Here is a 21,004-nt window from a genome sequence, read left to right on the forward strand (position 1 = left end):
AGAGAGAGAGAGAGAGAGAGAGAGAGAGAGAGAGAGAGAGAGGGAGAGAGAGAGAGAGAGAGTGAGAGAGAGAGAGAGAGAGAGAGATGTTAGCTCAAACTGTACTATTGCTGATGTTAGCAAAAAACGGAAAAAGTGCATTCTCAGAAGGGTACATTCCAAAGGGGGCATTCTGGGTAGGGTGGAACCATACCTCAGATCCTGCCCGTTGTCATCAGAGGACACGTCATCGATATGGACCTGGTCACATTCCTGAAACAAAGAAGAAGAATCCATAAATCACCACCTTCAATAACAATGACACTATCGAACGTGATACGACACATTCATAAAATAAAACCTGCTGCTATCACTCATATCATAGAGGAAAGGAAGTTTTCAGATATTCAAAACACAAAAGTTTCATTTTAGGGAGGAATTTCTGCTGTGGCTGCAGCCAGCCCCCCAATTTAAACCCCCTCTCTGTTCCCCTCCACCCTTCAGACCAGCCCACAACCGTTTCCTCCCCCAGAGCCCCCACCTGCTCAGGTCCTAACACAAATAAACCTCATCATTACTGGGGAGCTGCTGGACCCCGTCCACCAGCCCACCGAGCTCCTACCACTAGGGGGGTCTCAAGATATGCGCATCCTCAGACACAACCAAACTAACTAAGCCCCCTGATTCCGTCAATTCGAAAACATCCATCAGGTGGGTGTTTGATTAGCCATGTCTGAATCGGGGGGGGAATCTAAGACTTAATGGGACTATGAAGAATAGTAGCTAGAGGAACAAAGAGATAGCCATGCTGTTTTATCGGGGGAGAGAGCGTGTGTGTGTGTGTGTTGTGTGTGTGTGTGCGCGCGCACGGTGTGCGTGCTCCCTTTTGGGGTCCCTGGCTCCTCTTGGAGAGGCAGAGGGATTCTGCAGCTCTCCGCTGATTCAGCCTGTACATAGTAACACAATCCAGACTTTCTGGTAAATGTAACCTACTAGAAAAATTGAACCTGATGCTAACCGCCAATGAAATTATGACCTCTGATTGCTGCTGCGCCACACACCAACACAGCCCCGGGGCACAGCGAGCCAGCGCGCCGGAGAAAACAGACTGAAAATCTGTTATTAGTTTTCCATTTATAGGAGCGCTCACCCCCCCCCCCCCCCCACCGCCCACACCCCACCACCCCACCACCCCCTTCCCCCACTCTCTCCTCCCCCTCAGTGAGCACTAAAAAGTGAGGGAGTCCTGCTTCAGCATTCAGATCAACACATATCACATGGGGGGCAGCTACAGGTTCAGCTTCAACTGGCTACAGTATGAGAGTGAAGGCATGAGTAATAGCAAATAATATAGCAAATCACTGGAAATATGATTTGATTGGGAATGCCCTTTTCGCACGGCAACGCAAGAGTTTTAACGATTGGACGTTTTTTCGATGGATTTGCATACCTCAAAAAATGAAACAATAAACATTTGATCTGTACCTGAAGTCCCCCAAAAGGGGGAAAAAAAAAAAGTTACTTGTAGTTGCGTAACTGCCGAAAAGGTTAACTCCTCACCTCATCTGTGCTGTTTTTTTTATTAAACCATTTCTTCTGGAAGTTGAAGCTAGGAGGGTGAAAATTCCTTGGGTTTATGACTATATATTTTCCCGCTTTTCTAAGCTTTTTTAATTAAGTTTTCACCCGGCTGTTAAGACACCCAAACACAGAAAAGACTTCCTTGTTTTAAGTCAATCTGAACGGAGCCAAATGCTGACGTTATTGCATTCCTGTCTAATGCCAGAGCAGGGTAAGGGTAAGGGCTTTGGACCGTAAACCTTTTTTATTTTACTGGTTCCCCTCTGAACAAATTTTTCATCTCCCTGGATTTGTGGGGAAAGGGAGGGGAGAGCGACGTGAGCAGAAACTCAAACCAGCTGTTCTTTAACAGAATTAAAATCTTGACCCCCAACCCCTGCCTCTAATGCAGCCATTCTCTCGCCAAGCCTCTCCCAGCGAGCCCCGAGATCCAAAGAGGAAAAGACTTTGACCCCGTGACCCCCCCCTCTCCTCTCTGGGGCTCCAGTGCCCCGATAAGGGGATGGAGGGGTGGAGAGGTGGAAGGGGAGGGAGGAGGGGGGAGTCAACGTGACCTCACATGGAGAGAGAGAGCTCTGAGTCTGGCGTTCCAAAAGATGGACTGCCAATTTGGAGACATGCAGCAGGACCTCCTAGTGCTGTTGGCGTAATCTGTTTGTCGACAGTCACCAGTGGATCTTTAATGGCTGTGCTGTGAGCAACAATTTGTCTAAAGCGCTGGACATATAGCCAGGATGAGATCAGCGCAAGAACCGACTAATCTTTTAGTGAAGTAAAGACTTAGACTTCCTCTGTCTAACACGCAGACACAAGCGCTCTCACACATGTATGGCACACAGACAAAACCTTTAAAACGAACCCAGCTATAGGGCCTTTTTGGAACTGAAGGAACCAAACACATCTAAATCTGACGCAACAGACCCGGTAAATAAATAGGGGACGGGTGCCGGCACTTAATTCCCCTCATAATCTGTGGGAGGCGTGTCTGTTTGTTTAAGACACACAAACAACAAAAGAAGAAGCCCCTGAGTTTAACCGCCTTAAAGGAGCGCCATTCACACTCCCCCATTCTGGTGTAAACGAGTGTGAATGCCTCTATTATCTACCAATTACTTTGTGATGAGTCAGCCGACTGAAGTAAAAAAAGAAAAAAGAAAAAGAGAAAAAGAGAAAAGCCCCTGGCATGTCTTTGAGTGAGTTATAGAGCTCCTTCAACCTGCTCATTAGCACATCACGGCTAATTGTAGGCTGTCTCTCCACACCTTGTTTGACAACAATGGCCGCTTGCGTGTTTGTTCTCCCATTGTCATTGTCTTGTTTATCGCCGCTGACACTGAGTGTGGGTAAAAAACAGACACCTGAGAACAATATTATTCAGGCTTGTCAATTACAGAGCTATTCTTTATTTATTTTTTTGCAACCTAGGTGCCAGGACCTGTAAAAACAAGCGTGGCAGTTGAATATGTGTTGAGGTAATTAGGCCTAGTACCTGGTACGTGAATATGACAAGAATATATCACGGCCAAAGCTATTGAAGCAAAACATTACAAAAACAGTGGACCTTTTATAGATTACTGACAATACCATGCGTTACGAACACACAGATGTGAGAGAAACACTAGTAAGTGTTTCGTGTCACCAGTAAGTGTCTTTTCGTGCCCAAAATCCCCCAGCTGGTGTTTTCAGTGTGCAAGTGTGTGTGTGTGTTGTGTGTGTGTGTCTGTCTGTCTGTCTGTGTGTGTGTGTGTGCTCTTTTTCTCTCCCTGCTACAAATCACGCCATGTTTACATGGCCTTTTAATTCGGTGGTTATTACGACACACAATTAACAGTTGTGTTGTGGGGCCCAGGGATCCCCAGGAAGAGGTTGTGTGTGGGTGGGTGGGGGGGGGGAAGAATGCACAGCCTCCCCACAATTAGTGCTCCCAGCTGGGGCTGGCATGAACCCCTCCACTGGCTCTCTGTGCGGAGCTCTGATAGAGGTGCTGAGGCTGGCTGTGGCTAATCATGTCATACAGTAACTCTCACACACACTCATTAGGAGCCACTTCTTAAGGCGTCGTAAACACCACAGAGCCTAACAACCAGGGAGCAGGCAGGTTTAGGGGCGCTCAAGTACAGTAGTGGGGGTGTGGGGCTATTGGGGCGGACAGGGAAGAGGAGGGAGGGGAGGGGTCTTTAGGTAGTGATTGACTGGCTGGCTGACTGACTGACTGGCTAAATGTCTTACTGAAAGACTGAGGGAATGCTCTCATTAACAGACAACGGTCATTCCAGAGATGTAATTGAATGAATCTGTATGTGTTTAGTCTGTGTCCTAAGACTCCAGGGAAGGACAACAGTTGATAGCGGACATCTGGAAAAACACAGACGGACGTAATTTAAAGTTATGCCGAAGCACAGGCGAGCCAATGACATTTAAAGATACATTTCCAAGATGGTGGCACCGCTGCGTTGGACAATCAAATCTTTTTTTCTCCTAGAACTTCCAGCACACACAGTTCTGTCTTTTTCTTCTGTCGAATCCCCCTGGTTCTTCTCCCCTCACCAAAGCACTGGTCCTCCCAAAAACCTCCAATCGCCACTAACTCACACCAGATGTTCCTACTGTAAGTAGACCGAAGACCCTCCGCTAGACTCCCATTCGCAATTACTCCTTACACAAACACTTTGTCTTTCTGTTTTTCAAACCGCTGCAGTTCTTTTTTTTCATCTCTTTTTTTTTTTCACCACCACGCTGTCTTTCGTTCCGTGTCCTCGGCGGTCGGAGAAGAGAGAGATGAAAATGGCACAAAGACGAAGAAGAAGAAGAAGAAGAAGAAGAAGGCTACTGTGTGAGATCAGGAGAGGTAAGGAAGGAGAGGAAGGAAGACAAACGGAAAAAAAATAAACACCTTTCAAATCAGCCTGTTTCCATCTCTCTATCATCCCCCCTGCTCTCTCTCTCTCTCTCTGTCCTTCCTTCTCTCTCTTCTTGTCCTGCTGAAACCTTTTCATTTGAGAGGAAGCTCTCAGAGCTCTTTGTTCCCTTGGCATCTGTCATGAAGCAATCAGCAGAGACTGGCTGAGTCTTCCTGTGGACCAGGGAAGGGCTACGGGTGGCGACTACAGGGAGGGAGGGAGGGAGGGAGAGAGAGAGAGAGAGGGGGATAGAAAGAGAGAGGGGGGGGTAGAAAGAGAGAGAGAAAGAGAGAGGGTGGGGATAGAAAGAGAGAAAGAGAGAGGACAGAAAAAGAGAATGAAAAGCGAGAAATAGTGTGCATGCGCTCACGAGAGGGAGAGAGAGAGAGAGAGAGAGAGAGAGAGAGAGAGAGAGAGCAAAAGTAAAAGAGAGCTGCACAATGTCCAAAAAGGAAAATGATTTTGTCTAAAGTTTGTCTAAATCTCCAAACTCTTGTTCTACTGTACCGGCTGTAGAAACCACCCGTGCAGCATTCCTCTCCCAGCCTTTTCTTTAGACAGTCAGGATTGTTTTTAGCCCTGCCGGTTCACTACAGTCCATACAACGTCTACTGAACCGTAGGCGACAGCTTCTGTGTCTCTCTCTCTTTAACTTTCTTTCCCCTCTTTCACACTCTTCCCCCCAGCTTCTCTCTCTCTCGCTCTCTCTCTCTCTTTCTCTCTCTCTCTCTTTCTCTCTCTCTTTCTCTTTCTCAGTCTTTTTTCTTTTACTACTCCCTCTGTGTGTGTGTGTGTGTGCGTGTGTGTGTGTGTGTGTGTCCAGGTGAGCGGCCAGGCCAGGGGGGTAACAATGCCACAGTGTGAGTGCTAACAGCCGTCATCAGAGCATTCCTCCTGGCCCTACAAGCTAATTCCATGTGAAAAAGGCCCATCCATGGTTCGCAGGTCCTCAATGCTGCCACTCCACTGGCAGGCCTTGTCACCCCCCCCCTCCTATCTGTGGGGTGGGGTGTTGGGGGGGGGGGCTATGTGACCCCCACGACTCCCCTTCTCTCCGTTCCCACCACAGGTACCCTTTCGCTGGGGGGGGGGGCGCGGTGCAGGGGGGGATAGGGGGTGAGGAGGGGGAGATTACCTGGGGGTCAGTCACAGGATGTGGGGGAACAAAGAGGAGTTCTTCGAACCCACTTCATTCCAATCCACAATCTGTGCTTGAACAGTCACGGAATTCAAACAGCGATGCCAAACAAAGCACAGGTATACGTCTTCATACTGGCTTTACACACATTCACACGGTAGAGAGGGAGAGAGAGAGAGAGAGAGAGAGAGAGAGAGAGAGAGAGAGAGAGAGAGAGAGAGAGAGAGAGAGAGAGAGAGAGAGAGAGAGAGAGAGGGAGGAAATTCTCACAGACTCAAAGACTCGATCGATTTTCCTTGACTATGCGAAAAAGAACTTGACAAGTCTGGCCGCAGGTGGACCTTGAAGTATCTAAAAGTATGAATAAAATATAATCATATCGATGGATGAACTGAGTTTCATTGGTAAATGAAAAACGAGACTATATATTATACCTCTCTTCCTAAAAGGAAATATGTCAAACCTCAAGGAAATGATTATATATTAATAGGCTATCAAATCTCAAATATTTAAGCACACCTGCTCATTTTTGTCCTCCTTTTTTTCCTTTTCTTTTCCTCATCATAAAGCAAACCTAATTCTCGACGTGTTCTTTGTGGTATTTCCTCTTTCTCTGTCTGTCTGAGAGACAGGTGCTACGTCTCCCTCTTTAACACGGACATTAATAAGAAAAACGTCTCTAAATCATGTTGTTTTTCCCCCTCTCTCAACCTCTATTCCTACGTGGAGCTAGCTATGGTCATACTAAGGGGGTTTGGGGGTTTGGGTTTGGGTTGAGGGGGGTGGGGGGGGAGGGTGTAGGAAGTCTGTTGAGAGAAGATTGACAGAGCAGCTTTGAAAAATCACAACTTTCTCTCTTTAGTCTTTCCAAAACACATCAGTGGTCTTGCCTGCTATGGGACTCACAGGGAGAACGTCTAGCAGCAGCAGCAGCAGCAACAGCACACTGTAGCTACTGTACTACTGTCCCAGGCCAGGGACGAACAAGAACTTCAACTTCAACAAACACAAGCCTCGAAGAAAACAATGAAGGGGATAGACCTATTTCATTAGTCGACAGTAATCTATCTGGTCAAAACACTGTCTTACAGTGTTACGAAACAATTCCGAGAGTAAACTTAATTCATAAGTCTATAGTCGTTTGTCTACAACAACGACAACAACAACAACAAGCGTCTGAAAAAAAACACAAGCGATTGAGAAAGAGGAGGAAGCCGGAGAATTGCAAATATTCCTGCAAACATGGCCAACATTAATAAAACTATTGTTTTGGAAGTTCAAAAGTTCATCCCTGAGACCGACTCTATTCACTTATACCATGGGATATAAAAACCCTGCGAAAGGCCTATGCATAAAAAGGAGGACTCAGGAGAGTCATTGGGATAGTTAGGCAAATGTAACGGCGCGTTTCATAGCATCTCTCATTAACAACCTGGCCCTCGGCGAGAGTGACAGAGGAGGTTTCAACCCTGCCACTGCAGTCTGGGGGCTATAAAAAGGCACTGCGCTTGCAGTGTCACAGGGTTGCTCCACAGGTATGTGTGTGTGTGTGTGCGTGTGTGTGTGCATACGTACATGCGTGTGTGAGTGTGTGTGTGCGCGTGAGTGTGCGTTGCTGTGTGTGTGTGTGCGTGAGTGTGCGTGGCTGTGTGTGTGGGTGTGTGTGTGTGTGTGTGTGTGCGCGTGCGTGCGTGCGTATCGCGCAGCGTGGAGGTATTGCTGGGCTAATTTAAAACGTTCCCACCTCTGGAGGCCTCTCTCTCTCTCTCTCCCTCTCTCTCTCCCTGCGAGTGGTTTGCCCTTATGCCCTTTGTCCTCCAGACGGGGAGGCTTGTTTTCTCACCCGGGGAGGGGGGAGACGGCAGCCCTCATACCCCACTGAGAGGGGAGCACAGGGGGCTAGGCAAGGCCGAGAGAGGCCCCCCGTTCCCACATACCAGTTAGCGTTACGGTTATGGCAGAGGTACTACTACATTATACTACATGATCTACAGTACAGTATACCCACTTACAATAATCACAAAACATGCTCATCACTGTCTGTTATACTTTCACTCTCAAACGGGTTCCTTTATGCATCTCTTTTGGATTATGTATCAATGTCAAAATGACAACGCAAGTGCAAATGTATGACTAACTAAACAAAATGTGAATTTGTTTTGAAAGTAAATGCAATTTCAATTAGAAGGCTTCCACAACGGTATTATGTTCTAAATGTCATAGCAATCTCAATTGATATGGGAAACTAGTCATTTTTAGAAAATACATATAAAAACATTTTCATATAATTGTAGATGTCTAGTTCATCTAAAGAAGTGTCAACTGTATTCATCCATCTTATTCTTTATTACAAGATGTGCGCGTGTGTGTGTGTGTGTGTGTGTACATTTACAATATTTGTATGGTGTAAAACTTCATACGGGGGGTGTCTATGAATGAACGATGTCGTCTGAAGTATTGATTTTTGTATTATGTTGGGAGGCAGGGCTCTAATGGCTACGTTTGTGGATTATATACATTTCTTAAAATTCCTAAAAATAGCTTTTTGAAATATCCCTTCTTAAATCAGGGAGAAAAGCCAGGAATTCATATACTGACCGTCTAATCAATAACAGATCAGATTGCCTTTAATTGCTTGAGTAATAATATATCCTGTCATGGAGAAGCATTTTTGATGATCGAAAAAAAAAAATACAACATAGCAACAGTATATTCTTATTTAAAAACTACGACGAGTGAACTGGTTATTCTGGTTGATCGATAGATAGGTTTCCTCTTTCCCATCATGCACCGTGAGGGGGACTAGGCATTATGGGCCCTCCGTTCATCTCTAAGGAGTGAGAGAGCGAGGGAGCAAATGAAGGAGAGAGAGAGAGAGAAAGAGAGAGAGAGAGAGAGAGAACGAGGGAGAGAGAGAAAGAGAGAGAGAGAGAGAGAAAGAGAGGGTGAAACTGATCCCTGTTGACCCCTTCGGCATGCCCTCTTTCTTTTTATGACTTTCCTCTGAATCGTCACTCACCAGCTCTATCAACGCCCACCAACCTCCATTCACACACCAGCACACGCACACGCACACACACACACACACACACACACACACACACACACACACACACACACACACACAGTAGAGACAGGGAAACTGGAGCTATACCACGGCCACACTTTTGACTACAGCGTCACAACAACACCGCTAACCGCGTAAAAAAGCCATAACCAGACCTTGAAATGAGGGAACGCAGACGGAGCTAGCTAGCTAGCAGAGCAGGCCATCATGTATGATCACACTGTTCTCGTTCCCTTTTTTCTATAATTCGCTCAATGTGTGTGAGAGAAACGTTCGGCACTGTGGCATTTCAGCGAAAACAAAATGAAAGCAATCAGGTCAAGGACAACTATGCACAGCTAGGTTGGTAAAGGAGCACTGACTGGATTTAAAGCACTCTCTATTTTTCTGGATAGTTTGACTTACAGAGTGTTAGGCGGCACACACACACACACACACACATACACACATACACACACACACACACACACACACACACACACACACACACATACACACACACACACATACACACGCACACACCGTTAGGCCGCTAACTCTGCACCTGTGTTTCTGCGCAGCCTCTGGGGTCTCCCTTTATGGCTTTGACTAAATTAGATGGACCATATGCATTTCTGCACATGCTTAAATACATAACTGCTGGTCGCCCGGTATTTATAGTTTGGACTCTATTTAGCTCTATTTTAAACGGTGGACAGTAAATCAGCAGAGAGGAAACACAACTGGCCTGGGCCAACTCACAGCATTCTCACGCTCACACACGCACTTACACTCACGCACACACGCACGCACGCACGCACGCACGCACGCACGCACGCACGCACACACACACAGATACTACGTGACAGACGGAGGGGACCTGCCTTATCAACAATATTGAAAGGAATCGGCCTCTGAGAGCCTGTGACTGTTCATATAATAAGGCAATATTTTATGAAATCATGACATATTTTGGAGTGCGTTCTATACATTGGAGATGAAGAAAAGCATTTTTGCTCTGAACCACAACTTACTATTTAGTCTGCATGCTATTCCACTTTTGAACTGGAAAAATCCCTGGGCTTTTAAGTGTCAAAACCAAATGTAATAATTCCGTTAGTGAGATAGAGCAGAGGAGAAATATGCATTGCACATTCGAAATAATTTTTATAAGCAGTCCGAACTGCCAATTCATCTGTGAGCAGTTTCATCACACATGAAACGAAATCAAAACACGGGACAGATGTGCGAGCGAAAACCACATTGAAGCTTTTGTCACAAACTGCCATTTCTGAAATGATTGGGGCACCGTCTATTAAAGAAAGTGCAGCGCGCTTTGGGTTCTACACGGCCCAAAGCATAAGGAAATATTTAACCAGGCAATTGCAGCCAATTAACTTTGATCACGACGACTGCGCTTGGAATCTCTCTCAGTCACTCGGCTGGTCTGAGGGAGCACAAACATTTTCTTTTTCTCTCCCACTCTCGTTTCTTCCCCCCCCCCCCTCTCTCTTCTCTCTCTCATCTCTCTCTCTCTGTCTCTCTCACTTTTCCTCTCTATCCGTCCGAGGAACAGGGGAACATGTTGGTGACTAATGGGACATAGCAGACTGGCCACAGCTCTCTTCACACTTAAGTATCAAAGAAAACATCTCCTCTACTTCGGTCAGCCTGAAGCAGGACACTAAAAGAAAGCACGGGGTCACTGGTGTCATATTCACTGGCAGAGAGGGAGAGAAGGAGAGGGGAAAAGGAGAGGTAGAGGAAGAGGGAAAATGAGAGAGAGACGGAGAGGTATGAGAGAGACTGGGAGAGAAAGAGAGAGAGGGAGAGAGAGGACGGAGAGGGTATTGAGAGAGACCGGGGGAAAAAGAGAGAGAGAGACAGAGAGGGATTGAGAGAGTGGGGAAAAAAGAGAGGTAGAGGGAAAAGGAGAGAGAGTTAGAGAGATGGAGAGGGGGGAGAGAGATTGAGTGAAATGGAGGGGTTACACAGTAAGAAAGAGAAGGAGAGAGAGAGAGAGGGAAAAAGGGAGAGAGTGGAAGGAGTGAAAGGGAGATGCAGATGGAAAAATGGAAAATAAGAGGATGAGAGGAAAAGGAGAGGGTGGTCCTTTGCTTAGCTCCCACAAGGCCATGCTTCTAAGTGTTGGTGCAAGGTAGGTCTGGGTTGGGCCTTGCTGAATAGTGCCTGCTGTGTGTGTGTGTGTGTGTGTGTGTGTGTGTGTGTGTGTACAGCATTGGGAGTCTATAGGCTTCTCTGACCCTCTGGTCTTTGGTTCAAACCATCTCCGGGTGGAGCAGACACTCAGACACTCACTCAGGACACCATAGCCCCCCCCACGCCCCCCCCGCCCCCGTGCCCCTGGGGCAGATTTTACACTAACCTTACATGAATAAGGGGGGCGGGGGTGGGGGGTGGGTTCATGCATGCCGTGACTGAGGGGTCTGTGGCGTTGGTGGACAGCGACACCAAGCACACAGCATGACACACAGACAGACAGAACGGCCGCAGAAACACTAGAGCCTGACAAATTGCCAGTCTCTATAGGGCGAGGAGGTTGTGTGTGTGTGTGTGTGCATGCGTGTGTGTGTGTGTGTGTGGGGGCTGTTGACCCGGGGACGCCTGAGACTGACAGCCCATGTAAAAATTCATGGTGTCCCTTGGGCTCTCGAGGTAATACCTCACACGATGGGACTGGTAACCGAGAAATAGGCTCCCTGCTACGAAACGGTTTGTTGATGCTTTAGCTAAAACTTTAATGGACTTGCCCTGGCCCTGTAATGTAATGTATACTGTCCTGTTGTGACTTATCTACATCTCAGACTGGCTCTTAAATATTACAGCACAAAAAGAAAAACACAACTGCTAAAAGCCATCAGGGGGTGTAAGGGGGGGGGGGGGCGTCTGGGGGGCGCTGAGCGGAGAGACAAGGTCCCCTCCCTAGGGTCACCGACAGCATGGGAGGGTGAAGGACTCGAGGGTCAAGAGAGGGAACGCACAGGGGAGGGACAACGCGAGAGGACAATACGCTTAGAGAGAGACAGGGAGGTACTGTAAAGAAGGAAACACACACTTACTTCTAAGTCGTTGAAGAATAAGTGTGTGTCGGCCAGGTTGAAGATCATCTCCTCCATCCGCAGCCCTAATGACACCGACGTGGGCGGATCCTGTGGACGGACAGACAAACAGACAAACGACATGAATGAGAATCAACAGGAATTAAGAAATCAACTATTTGAATGTCCGTAATATGTCTGGAGATGTCTTTTTTATTTCAGCATTATCGTCATACAATATGCACAATATGTCAGTCTATGAATGTATTTGCAGTCACCGATGATTGTTGAAGTCATTAGTCATGAGTCATTAACGTTTACACTCGTTAGGAATTCTCGTAAATTCCAGAGCACACTGAACCTCATAAAAAGAAGACAAGACTTAAGAAGAAAGTTTCGGGCCTTTTGTTTATGACCCCCGAGGTACCGAATAGTCATCAGAAATGCCCTGGAGTTGATTGAATGTAGTAAAAGCCTAGAAGGTGGAGGATTTAGATGCGTTGGGGGTCATGGCCTAATAGTAAATATTAGATTCTCTACATACTTGTGTTGACGCATCATCTCATCTCACTGACCGCTTGGCCATGTCAGAGACGACTACCCCCATGAAGTTTCCTAGCTCAACAACAGACATTTGAAGACCATGAGTGTATGTATGGAAATACACATCGATCAAACATCTCCCACAGAAAGAAAATGTGGTGTTCTATGTTCGTGTTAAAAAAAAAAAGAATCTAGATAATGAAGAAAAAAAACAAAACATATTTTTCGGGGGTTTACAAATTGATTTCTAAAACCATGAATATCGAGTCACCACGTTTACCATAATTGCAATTTTTCTCTAAATATTTTTTTTTTCTCCCTGTCTGTAAGGCAACACTGTCTGTAACGGTGATATGGTCGGCCTGTCAGTAACACAATACGAAGAGAGGAGTGGAACTGCACTCTAAATAGTTAATGAACCTGTGACAATGTGCTTTTCCCCTTTCAAACGGAGACGGCGATGAATGCATATAGAAGTGCATCACCAGAGAAATGGACAAAATAAGACTTTTTTCTGTTTGTTAAATAAATGTCATTGTGAAAATGCAGCATGACTTCACGCTCTGTTACAGAAGTCAGCGATAATGCAAACGTAGAAAACATTTCACAATGTTGACAGTCTTGACAACACGCCATGTACATTAAGAGCCTTTCCCTACATGAATATTCCTCTAAAGCTGCCCCCTCTTCCTCTAAGCTTGTTTAAATTGGAAATCTGATGTGACACAGAAATCAATTATTCCAAACAGGGCTTTTTTTTTTTTTTTTTTTTGCTTGCCAGAATTAAATATCTTATGGTCTTAGATTTCTAATCAGCAGCTTGTCTTTAGCAGGGAGAGAGAGAGAGAGAGAGATAGAGAGATAGAGAGATAGAGAGATAGAGAGAGAGAAAGAGAGAGAGAGAGAGAGAGAGAGAGAGAGAGAGAGAGAAAGAGAGAGAGAGAGAGAGAGAAAGAGAGAGAGAGAGAGAGAGAGAGAGAGACAATGGAGGACTGTGAGAGAGGACCCCCCCCCCCTCCAGTCTAGGAGGTAGGTGCGCTAGCTAATGCTACCTTAGGCAGGACCAGAGAGGGGATTACAGGGTTAAACCACCTAAAGACACACCTGAGCTATCTACTGATTACCTGTCACACTCCACAATGCTGGTGTTTTCACTCTAACAACTCAATCTTCCTCTCTTACTCTTACACAGCTAACTTTAAAAAAAAAAGTTGTTCTTCTTTTAAAACCCAGTTTGAAACAATCTTTCAGTCAGAATTCATCCAAAAATAATTAGCCCCCCACCACTCGGTCAATGGACCCGGCAAATACCACCCACACTTCCACCTCTGGAACAGTTGAAGTGATTTAGTGAACAGGCCGGTTTTTGGTGGGAAAAAGACTGTGCAAAGTGCTGCTCTCCGCAGCCAGTGAATCCTTTCCAATTAAACCTAAACAATCAGTCAGTGAAGGAGTTAGGAATACAAGCAGGCCAGAGGGCCAAAGGGCTGTTGCTGTCACTGCTACAATCCCACCTGTCCCTGGATGTCAGTGCCATCCACAGGGGCGCCAAGTCCCCCCCCCCCCCCCCCCCCCCCCCCCCCCCCCCCCCCCCCAACGCCCCACGCCCGCCACCCCCACCTCACCCCTAATTCCCCACCTTCCCCCCTTAAAGCTCCAACTCGTCCAGCCCAATAGCCTCACAGCTGGCCTCAGCCATCAGCTTTATGGGGGCGAGCTGCCTTGATGCCAATTAGGAGAACTGATAAGCACAGCAGTGTGTGTGTGTGTGTGGGTGTGTGTATGTGGGTGGGGGGGGTGTTCGTCTGTGTGTGTGTGTGTGTGTGTGTGTGTGTGTGTGTGTGTGTGTGTGTGTGTGTGTGTGTGTGTGTGTGTGCTCGGATACAGATCTATTTATAGGCAGCGTTCGACAGCTCAGGAGGGAAAAAATACACTGTTTGGTAACTTTGTGTTTATGCCACTGAGAGGACATGTGTGACAGGGGTAGCAGGGTTGGGAGGGTGGGGGGTGGGGGGTGGACCAGGAGATCTGCCTTAGCTTCTTTTCTTAGATAGTTTACAGATCTGTCCCTGTGATAGTCCTCTAGGGGGTAGCTTTGTGGTCGGTGTGTGTGACTGCCTCTCCCTCTCCCAGTGAGATTAGATGATAGAAATAATAATAACACATTGGAGTTGTAGTGTCAGCAGGTTTGAGTTTGAGAGAGTAGGGGAGAGAAGGAGAGAGAGAGAGAGAGAGAGAGAGAGAGAGAGAGAGAGAGAGAGAGAAAGAGAGAGAGAGAGAAAACTGCAACTGTCACGTCCTATGAAGGCTGACTAAGAGTGGGCCCTTATGGAGTTAGGAGTGTTTCCTGTTTCAGAGGGGCACATTGGCGACCCTGTGTGCATGTGTGTGTGTGTGTGTGTGTGTGTGTGTATATGTGTGTGTGCGTGCGTGTGTCGGGGTGAGGAGAGGCCTCATCTCCCGAGCCGTAGCTCCCTAAGCCGCACTCTCTTTACCCAGCATGCACAGCTAAGGATAAAGTAAATAAACAGTGGAGGGTCTTGGGGCAGCACTCTTTCACCCCAAAAACAAAACACTGCCCCCATCAAACACCCCCTCATACCAGAACAAAGAGAGAGAGAGCACGGGCCATGGACGCTAAGCTCTCTGACATATGAGAACCAATACGTCATTTTCTACATCAAAAAGGAGAAAACTCCCCACCAAAAACATCCATGCATAGGAATTTCTGCTCTTAGACAAAATAAAAAATCTAGACTAGAAAATAATGTTATAAAAACAAAGCGGAAAAAAAGGATGAAATAATCTATCCTAGTCAAATTAGCATCATCATCTGATCATCTGAAATCTGATGTACATTATTTAAATTGGGAAGACTAGCATAGTTTAATGCGCACAATGTGTGAGTAATATAAACCCTATGACATCACGGCAGCCATGAGAATCAGAGTTTGCGATATTTCCCAAATTCTTTGTTTTGAAAGTTTAAATTTAGAGAGGGGCGATTCGTAATGAAACAACAAATAGAATGACCTTGAGAAGTAAACTGTCCCTCTTCCTATATGCGCCCTGTGGTGGACCTATGTTGTCTAAATAAGTTTCCCATTAGCCTACAATAACAGCCTTCAACAAGCACAAACATGCATCGAGTAAATATGTATAGACCTCACATAAACAACAATTTGATATTGAAACTATTCCTATGCTAATAATGCAACCCAAGTAATCCTATCAAATCCTAATCAAGATTGTACTTAAGAGGAAACCCCCCGCTCACACAAGCCCTCTCACGAGTCTGAGTTTGAACTTAATTGCATTTAGCGGTCCCAACCTTGGCCAAGTTTTCTCGGGGGAAATCGAAGCCTGAAAGGGGCCGGATTGAGAAGCACTTAATTAAACAATGTGGCGTTTCTGAAGGAGAAAAGAACACTTAAGATGTGTCAATAGACATCCACAGTGCAACTGTTCCGCGGCCCCCGCGGGCCCCTGCAGCCCTGCAGCCTAGCCCCCCAGAGCAGGCCTGCATATCTCAGACAGCTGCAGGACAAGACAAATACTTGCCAGGCCTCGTTGGGCCTATTAAAAAAAAAGAAACAATTATCTGTACATTGAGTTCCGCTCCATCTCTCTCGCCTCTCCACGACAAGCTACAAAGACACACTGGAACCAATTCCTCTCTCTGTCTATCCCCCAACCCCCCCCCCCATCCACCCCCCAAAAAAGAAGAATTATAAAAAATATAAAAAATAAAAAAAAATGTATTTCTTCTACTATTGACGTCTGAAGTCTGATGTCACTCACCCGGCCGTATCTGTTGGCGTAAGACCCCGTGAGCAAGGAATGGAAAATGATGATTGTTTCATCCAAGTCCCAGATGAAAACTCGCTGGAGAGAGAGAGAGAGAGCGGGGGGGAGGGGGAGGGGGGGGGTAGAGGAGGGAGGAAGAGGGAAAGAAAAATAGAGAGAAGAGGGGAATAAAATCAATGGTGCACTCTGTAGTGTGCAAGGTGATCCCACCGTCCCCCCCCCCCCCCCCCACCACGGTCAATAGGGTGGGAGTGTGTATGTGGGGATCCACTGGGACCAGGATCCATTTGCTTCTGCTGGTCACAACCACCGCACGCCCTCCCTCTCTCCCTCCACACCCTCCCTCTCTCTCTCCCTCCACATCACACGCTCTCGCCCTCCCTCTCTCTCTCCCTCCACATCACACGCTCTCGCTCTCTCTCTCTCCCTCCACACCACACACTCCCTCTCTCTCTCTCCCTCCACACCACACGCTCTCTCTCTTTCTACCTCCACACACACGCTCTCTCTCTCCGTCCACACCACACACCACACACCCTGCCCTTTACATTAGAGCAATCAATAGTGACAAACTAATTAACTAGATATGTTAACATGCCATGATGTCATCGCCATAATGGGTGCTATTAACCCTCTTGGAAATTAATATCATATTAATGAACAGCCCCCTTCCATCCCCCACCCCCCCACCCCTTCCCCCCAAACCATGAAGGATTTATTTTGACACATGGCTGGTATTTCACATTCATTCACATGGCCATATATTTGATGACCCTGTGCTGTAACACTACGGCTGTAGACTCACACCCTGCTTTTGGAATCAAATCCATTATTCATACCGTGATCTATTCTAGTGGAAAACATTTGTTTTATAGCCACATGTTTTTGTAAAAAAATAAAATACGGTACACCAAAAAAAAAAAATGCAACCTGGAAACCAACACACTGATATTTCACAATGAATCAACATAAATATATATATACAGTATTTTTAAAGTAATTAGTTGTTTAATTATATATACTCAAGTGTATATACCCATTATATATGTATACTCAAGCGTCTTTGAGTGTCTAGAAAAGCGCTATATAAGTCTAATGTATTATTATTATTATTATTATATGTGAGTCGGTTATGTGCTGTACGTCCAAACTTTCGGGTGGCGTTCATTGGTGGATGAGTGAGTCAGACAGGGGCGAGGCAGCTTGTCGCCACGGTAGCAGGCGCTTCACCCTACCTCAAGGTCGGAGTCGGGCGGCGGTGATGGGTTGTTGTTCCTTCTGCCCCGGCCACGTGACTTTCCATCCGAGGCCCGGCGCAATCGATCCGATTCTGAATCTTTAATGGGGGTTGATGGACTGTGGATGGTACTGTACTCTCCTGTGGAAGGAGGGGGGGTAGAGAGAAGAGAAATGAGAGAATAGAAGAAAAAAAAGAGGAAGTGAAGGAAGGAAAGACTAGAAGTGATGGAGTGCGGTTCACTTTGAGAACAGAGTGTTAAAATTAATTTCCAGCATGTGCAAGCAGCTACTGCCTGAACGGTAATCTATGTTTATATATATCTATGGCTGTGGTCCTTCTGGGTGTTTAAAGTCCCATGTATCTTATCTGCCTTTGACATGATATCATGAGTGCTCCATTGCCAGAAAATGCATTAGTGTCACTTTTAGTTATGGGGAAAGATAGACCTCTGCACTCCTCTAGCCTTGGTGGCTCTTTTCCACAGTAACACACAGTGATTTAGTAAGTGTGTGTGAGGTGTGTTTGTGTGTACAGTGTGTGTGTGTGTGTGTGTGTGTGTGCGTGCATGTGTGTGTGTGTGTGTTTGTGTTTATGTGCGTGTGTGTGCATGTGTATGTTTGTGTGTGTGTGCTTGTGTTTATGTGCATGTGTGTGTGCATGTGTGTGTGTGTGTGTGTGTGTGCGTGCATGTGTGTGTGTGTGCTTGTGTTTATGCGCGTGTGTGTGCATGTGTATGTTTGTGTGTGTGTGCTTGTGTTTATGTGCACGTGTGTGTGCATGTGTATGTTTGTGTGTGTGTGCTTGTGTTTATGTGCGTGTGTGCATGTGTGTGTGTGTGTGTAGCCTACCTGCAGGGGGCTCTGTGAGGGCCTGGCTGGTGATGGCGCTGGGGGGCTCCTGGAGCGTGTAGGTGGCGGTGGTGGAGGGCGTGGTGGGGCTGGTGTTGTTACTGGTCATGTAGGGCGAGGTGTAGGGCGAGCTGTTGTAATACTGAGCATACTGGCCCTGGCCGAAGGCTGGGTAGGTGGGGTACTCCTGCAGAGAGAGAGAGGGAGAGAGGGAGAGAGAGAGAGAGAGAGAGAGAGAGAGAGAGAGAGAGAGAGAGAGAGAGAGAGAGAGAGAGAGAGAGAGAGAGAGAGAGAGAAGGGTAGAGAAGAAGAGGAGGTAAAGATAGAGAGAGGAGGTAGAGGTAGAGAGAGAGGGGTAGAGAAGAAGAGAGGCGGTAGAGAGAGAGAGAGAGAGAGAGAGAGAGGTAGAGAAGAAGAGAGGAGGTAGAGAGAGAGAGGGAGAGAGAGAGGGGTAGAGAAGAAGAGAGGCGGTAGAGAGAGAGAGAGAGAGGTAGAGAAGAAGAGAGGAGGTAGAGAGAGAGAGAGAGAGAGAGAGAGAGGTAGAGAAGAAGAGAGGAGGTAGAGAGAGAGAGGGAGAGAGAGAGAGGTAGAGAAGAAGAGAGGAGGTAGAGAGAGAGAGGGAGAGAGAGAGAGAGGTAGAGAAGAAGAGAGGAGGTAGAGAGAGAGAGGGAGAGAGAGAGAGGCGTAGCGAAGAAGAGAGGAGGTAAAGAGAGAGAGAGGAGGTAGAGGGAGAGAGAGAGGAGGTAAAGAGGGAGTTAGAGAGAGAGAGAGAGAGAGAGAGAGTAATGTGAGATATGCCCCGCACCAATGTTGCTACTTTACAGTGCGGATTCCAAAACATAAATGCAAACATATGTCTCTTGTGTCCTACATCTGGACAGCGATCTGTCTTGGGCTGTTTTTTTTTTTCTGCCTCTTTGGCATTATACATATGTGCTGGGAGAAGCAGCATAATCTATGTCTACTCTACCACAGTTGAGTGATTCATGTGATTCATGGATGGACGTGGATGATCGGAAACATGCATATGTCATCTATACATATGTATAAAAACCGCTCTGCAGCGTCTGGGAAAAGCCTACGATTTAATCTAATGTGAATCAATTGATATTCAGCCTGGGCTATTGTTGCGGTGTTGCGGAATTGAGAGAGACAAGCGGACGACAGCTACCTGTTGTGTACTATTGAATCCAGTTGAGTTCGTGAGGGAGTTGCTTCCGACGTACAATCCTGACGTTGTTGTGAAGGTCCCACCTGTTAGGGGAAAAACAGAGAAAAAAAACATATGGAAAAAATACGGGCTCAATGGATGGATCATGATGTGACCCACTGATCTGCTGATCACGTTGCTGAAAGTACAGAGAGCAAAAGGACTCGAATGAAGAGAGAAAAGGGGGAAAAAAAAGCGTTGGGTTGGGTTTTTGTGGAACAATCATTTCAGGTAGCTAACAGGAGAGGGGTGGTGGGTGGGTGGGTGGGTGGTGGTGGGGGGGGCTTAGGGAGCGACTCCAACAGTAGCCTTATCTTCCTCCTCTTCCTTTCTTATCAGTGATTGGATCTGGGCTGATGAATGACAGGAGAGGAGGGGAGAGGAGGGGAGAGGAGGGGAGGGGGGGGGATCTGCTCTCTCAGCCGTCCCAGCCCCTCACAATGTGAGGAACACAGGGGCCGTTGTGTGTCGAGTCACTGAAGGGTGGAGCGGGAGGTTAGGGGGGCGGGAGGGGAGGCGAGGGGTGGGGTGGGGGGGGGGGAGCAGGGGGGGAGGGGGGGGTACACACACAGAGAGAGGGGTGGGGGGGGCAGGGTTGCACTGACATCCTGGCCCCAATGAATATGTATATCTGTCTCCTTTTCACTCGCTCAGAAGAAGCACCTCTGGGCTAATTAAATCATTCAGAAGGAGGGTGATAGCATCTAATGGCTTAATAATATACATGACATGAGTTATAGGGGGGCTAGGAGAGGAGAGGCGATGAGGCCCCCGAGGGCAAGGCTCCTCTGTGCAGCAGGCAGCCCCCCACCTGTACTCTCATGTCAGCAGAGGAGCAGGGAAGGGAACAGCGGGAGCAGCCGCTCCGAGACGACCAGAGAGACCGGAGACTCACGCAGAGAGAGATGAGAACTGAAGGGCAAATGTACTTGTACAATGTACTCAGACGTACTTATCCATCTTGTGTACTTACGGCATGCGTAATAGCGCTAACGCAAAATTAATCGATTCAGTTCAGAGCTCCCCTTCCGACGAACTTCTGATTAACTGTCGGCTGAGATTTGTTTTTTTTAAGAGAGTGCGTCGACTAAAAATAACCTCCCGAAAAGTATGTTCCCTGATCTGAACTCAAGGCGACAGTGCCAAGCTTCCCCCCCCTTGTGTTTCCACGTCTCAAAAGCCCCCCCCCCCCCCTCCATAAAAGAGAGCGGGGGGCACTTCAGCCAGAAGAAAGGAGTTCACAGGAGCTGCTATCTTTAAAGTAGTCCGTCTTCACGTATCACTTGCCTGCCTCCTCTACGGACACCGAGGGGCAGATTCATTTACTGTTCCTAAATGGGGGCGTAATTACACCTTTGTTCCCAGAGACAAACAAGAGGGAGATCCTTTCATCCTGTGGTCATTGCCCCCATCTAGGAGGGCCCCCCCCACACCGTGACAAACCTGAAGCAGCTTTCAGAGAGGGGGGGAGGAAGGGGGAGGAGGAAGGGGAGGTGGGGGGGTGGGGGGTGGGGGTGGGGGAGTGTGTGGCCCAGTCAGCAAGCCAAGTAGCCGACCACCACGGCTAAACACTTAATGGAAATACTAAAATAAAAATAAGAACTCTGTCTAGATTCGAGAGATGCGTCGTTTATTTGAGCAGACTTTTTGTTA

General features: G+C 47.1%; 1 protein-coding gene across 1 annotated transcript in view; it reads right to left on the reverse strand.

Annotated features, from left to right (window-relative positions):
• Nucleotides 1-21,004, reverse strand: part of eya1 (EYA transcriptional coactivator and phosphatase 1) — a gene marked incomplete at both ends in the record, with an annotated part of 42,898 nt that overhangs the window by 7,069 nt on the left and 14,825 nt on the right. The window contains 2 exon segments of the mRNA XM_080542653.1: nt 194-252; nt 11,725-11,814. Coding sequence (XP_080398779.1) covers nt 194-252; nt 11,725-11,814 — 149 coding nt within the window.

The sequence above is a fragment of the Nansenia antarctica genome (genome assembly GCF_963989245.1).
Source record: "Nansenia antarctica genome assembly, chromosome: 12".
NCBI lineage: Eukaryota > Metazoa > Chordata > Actinopteri > Argentiniformes > Microstomatidae > Nansenia > Nansenia antarctica.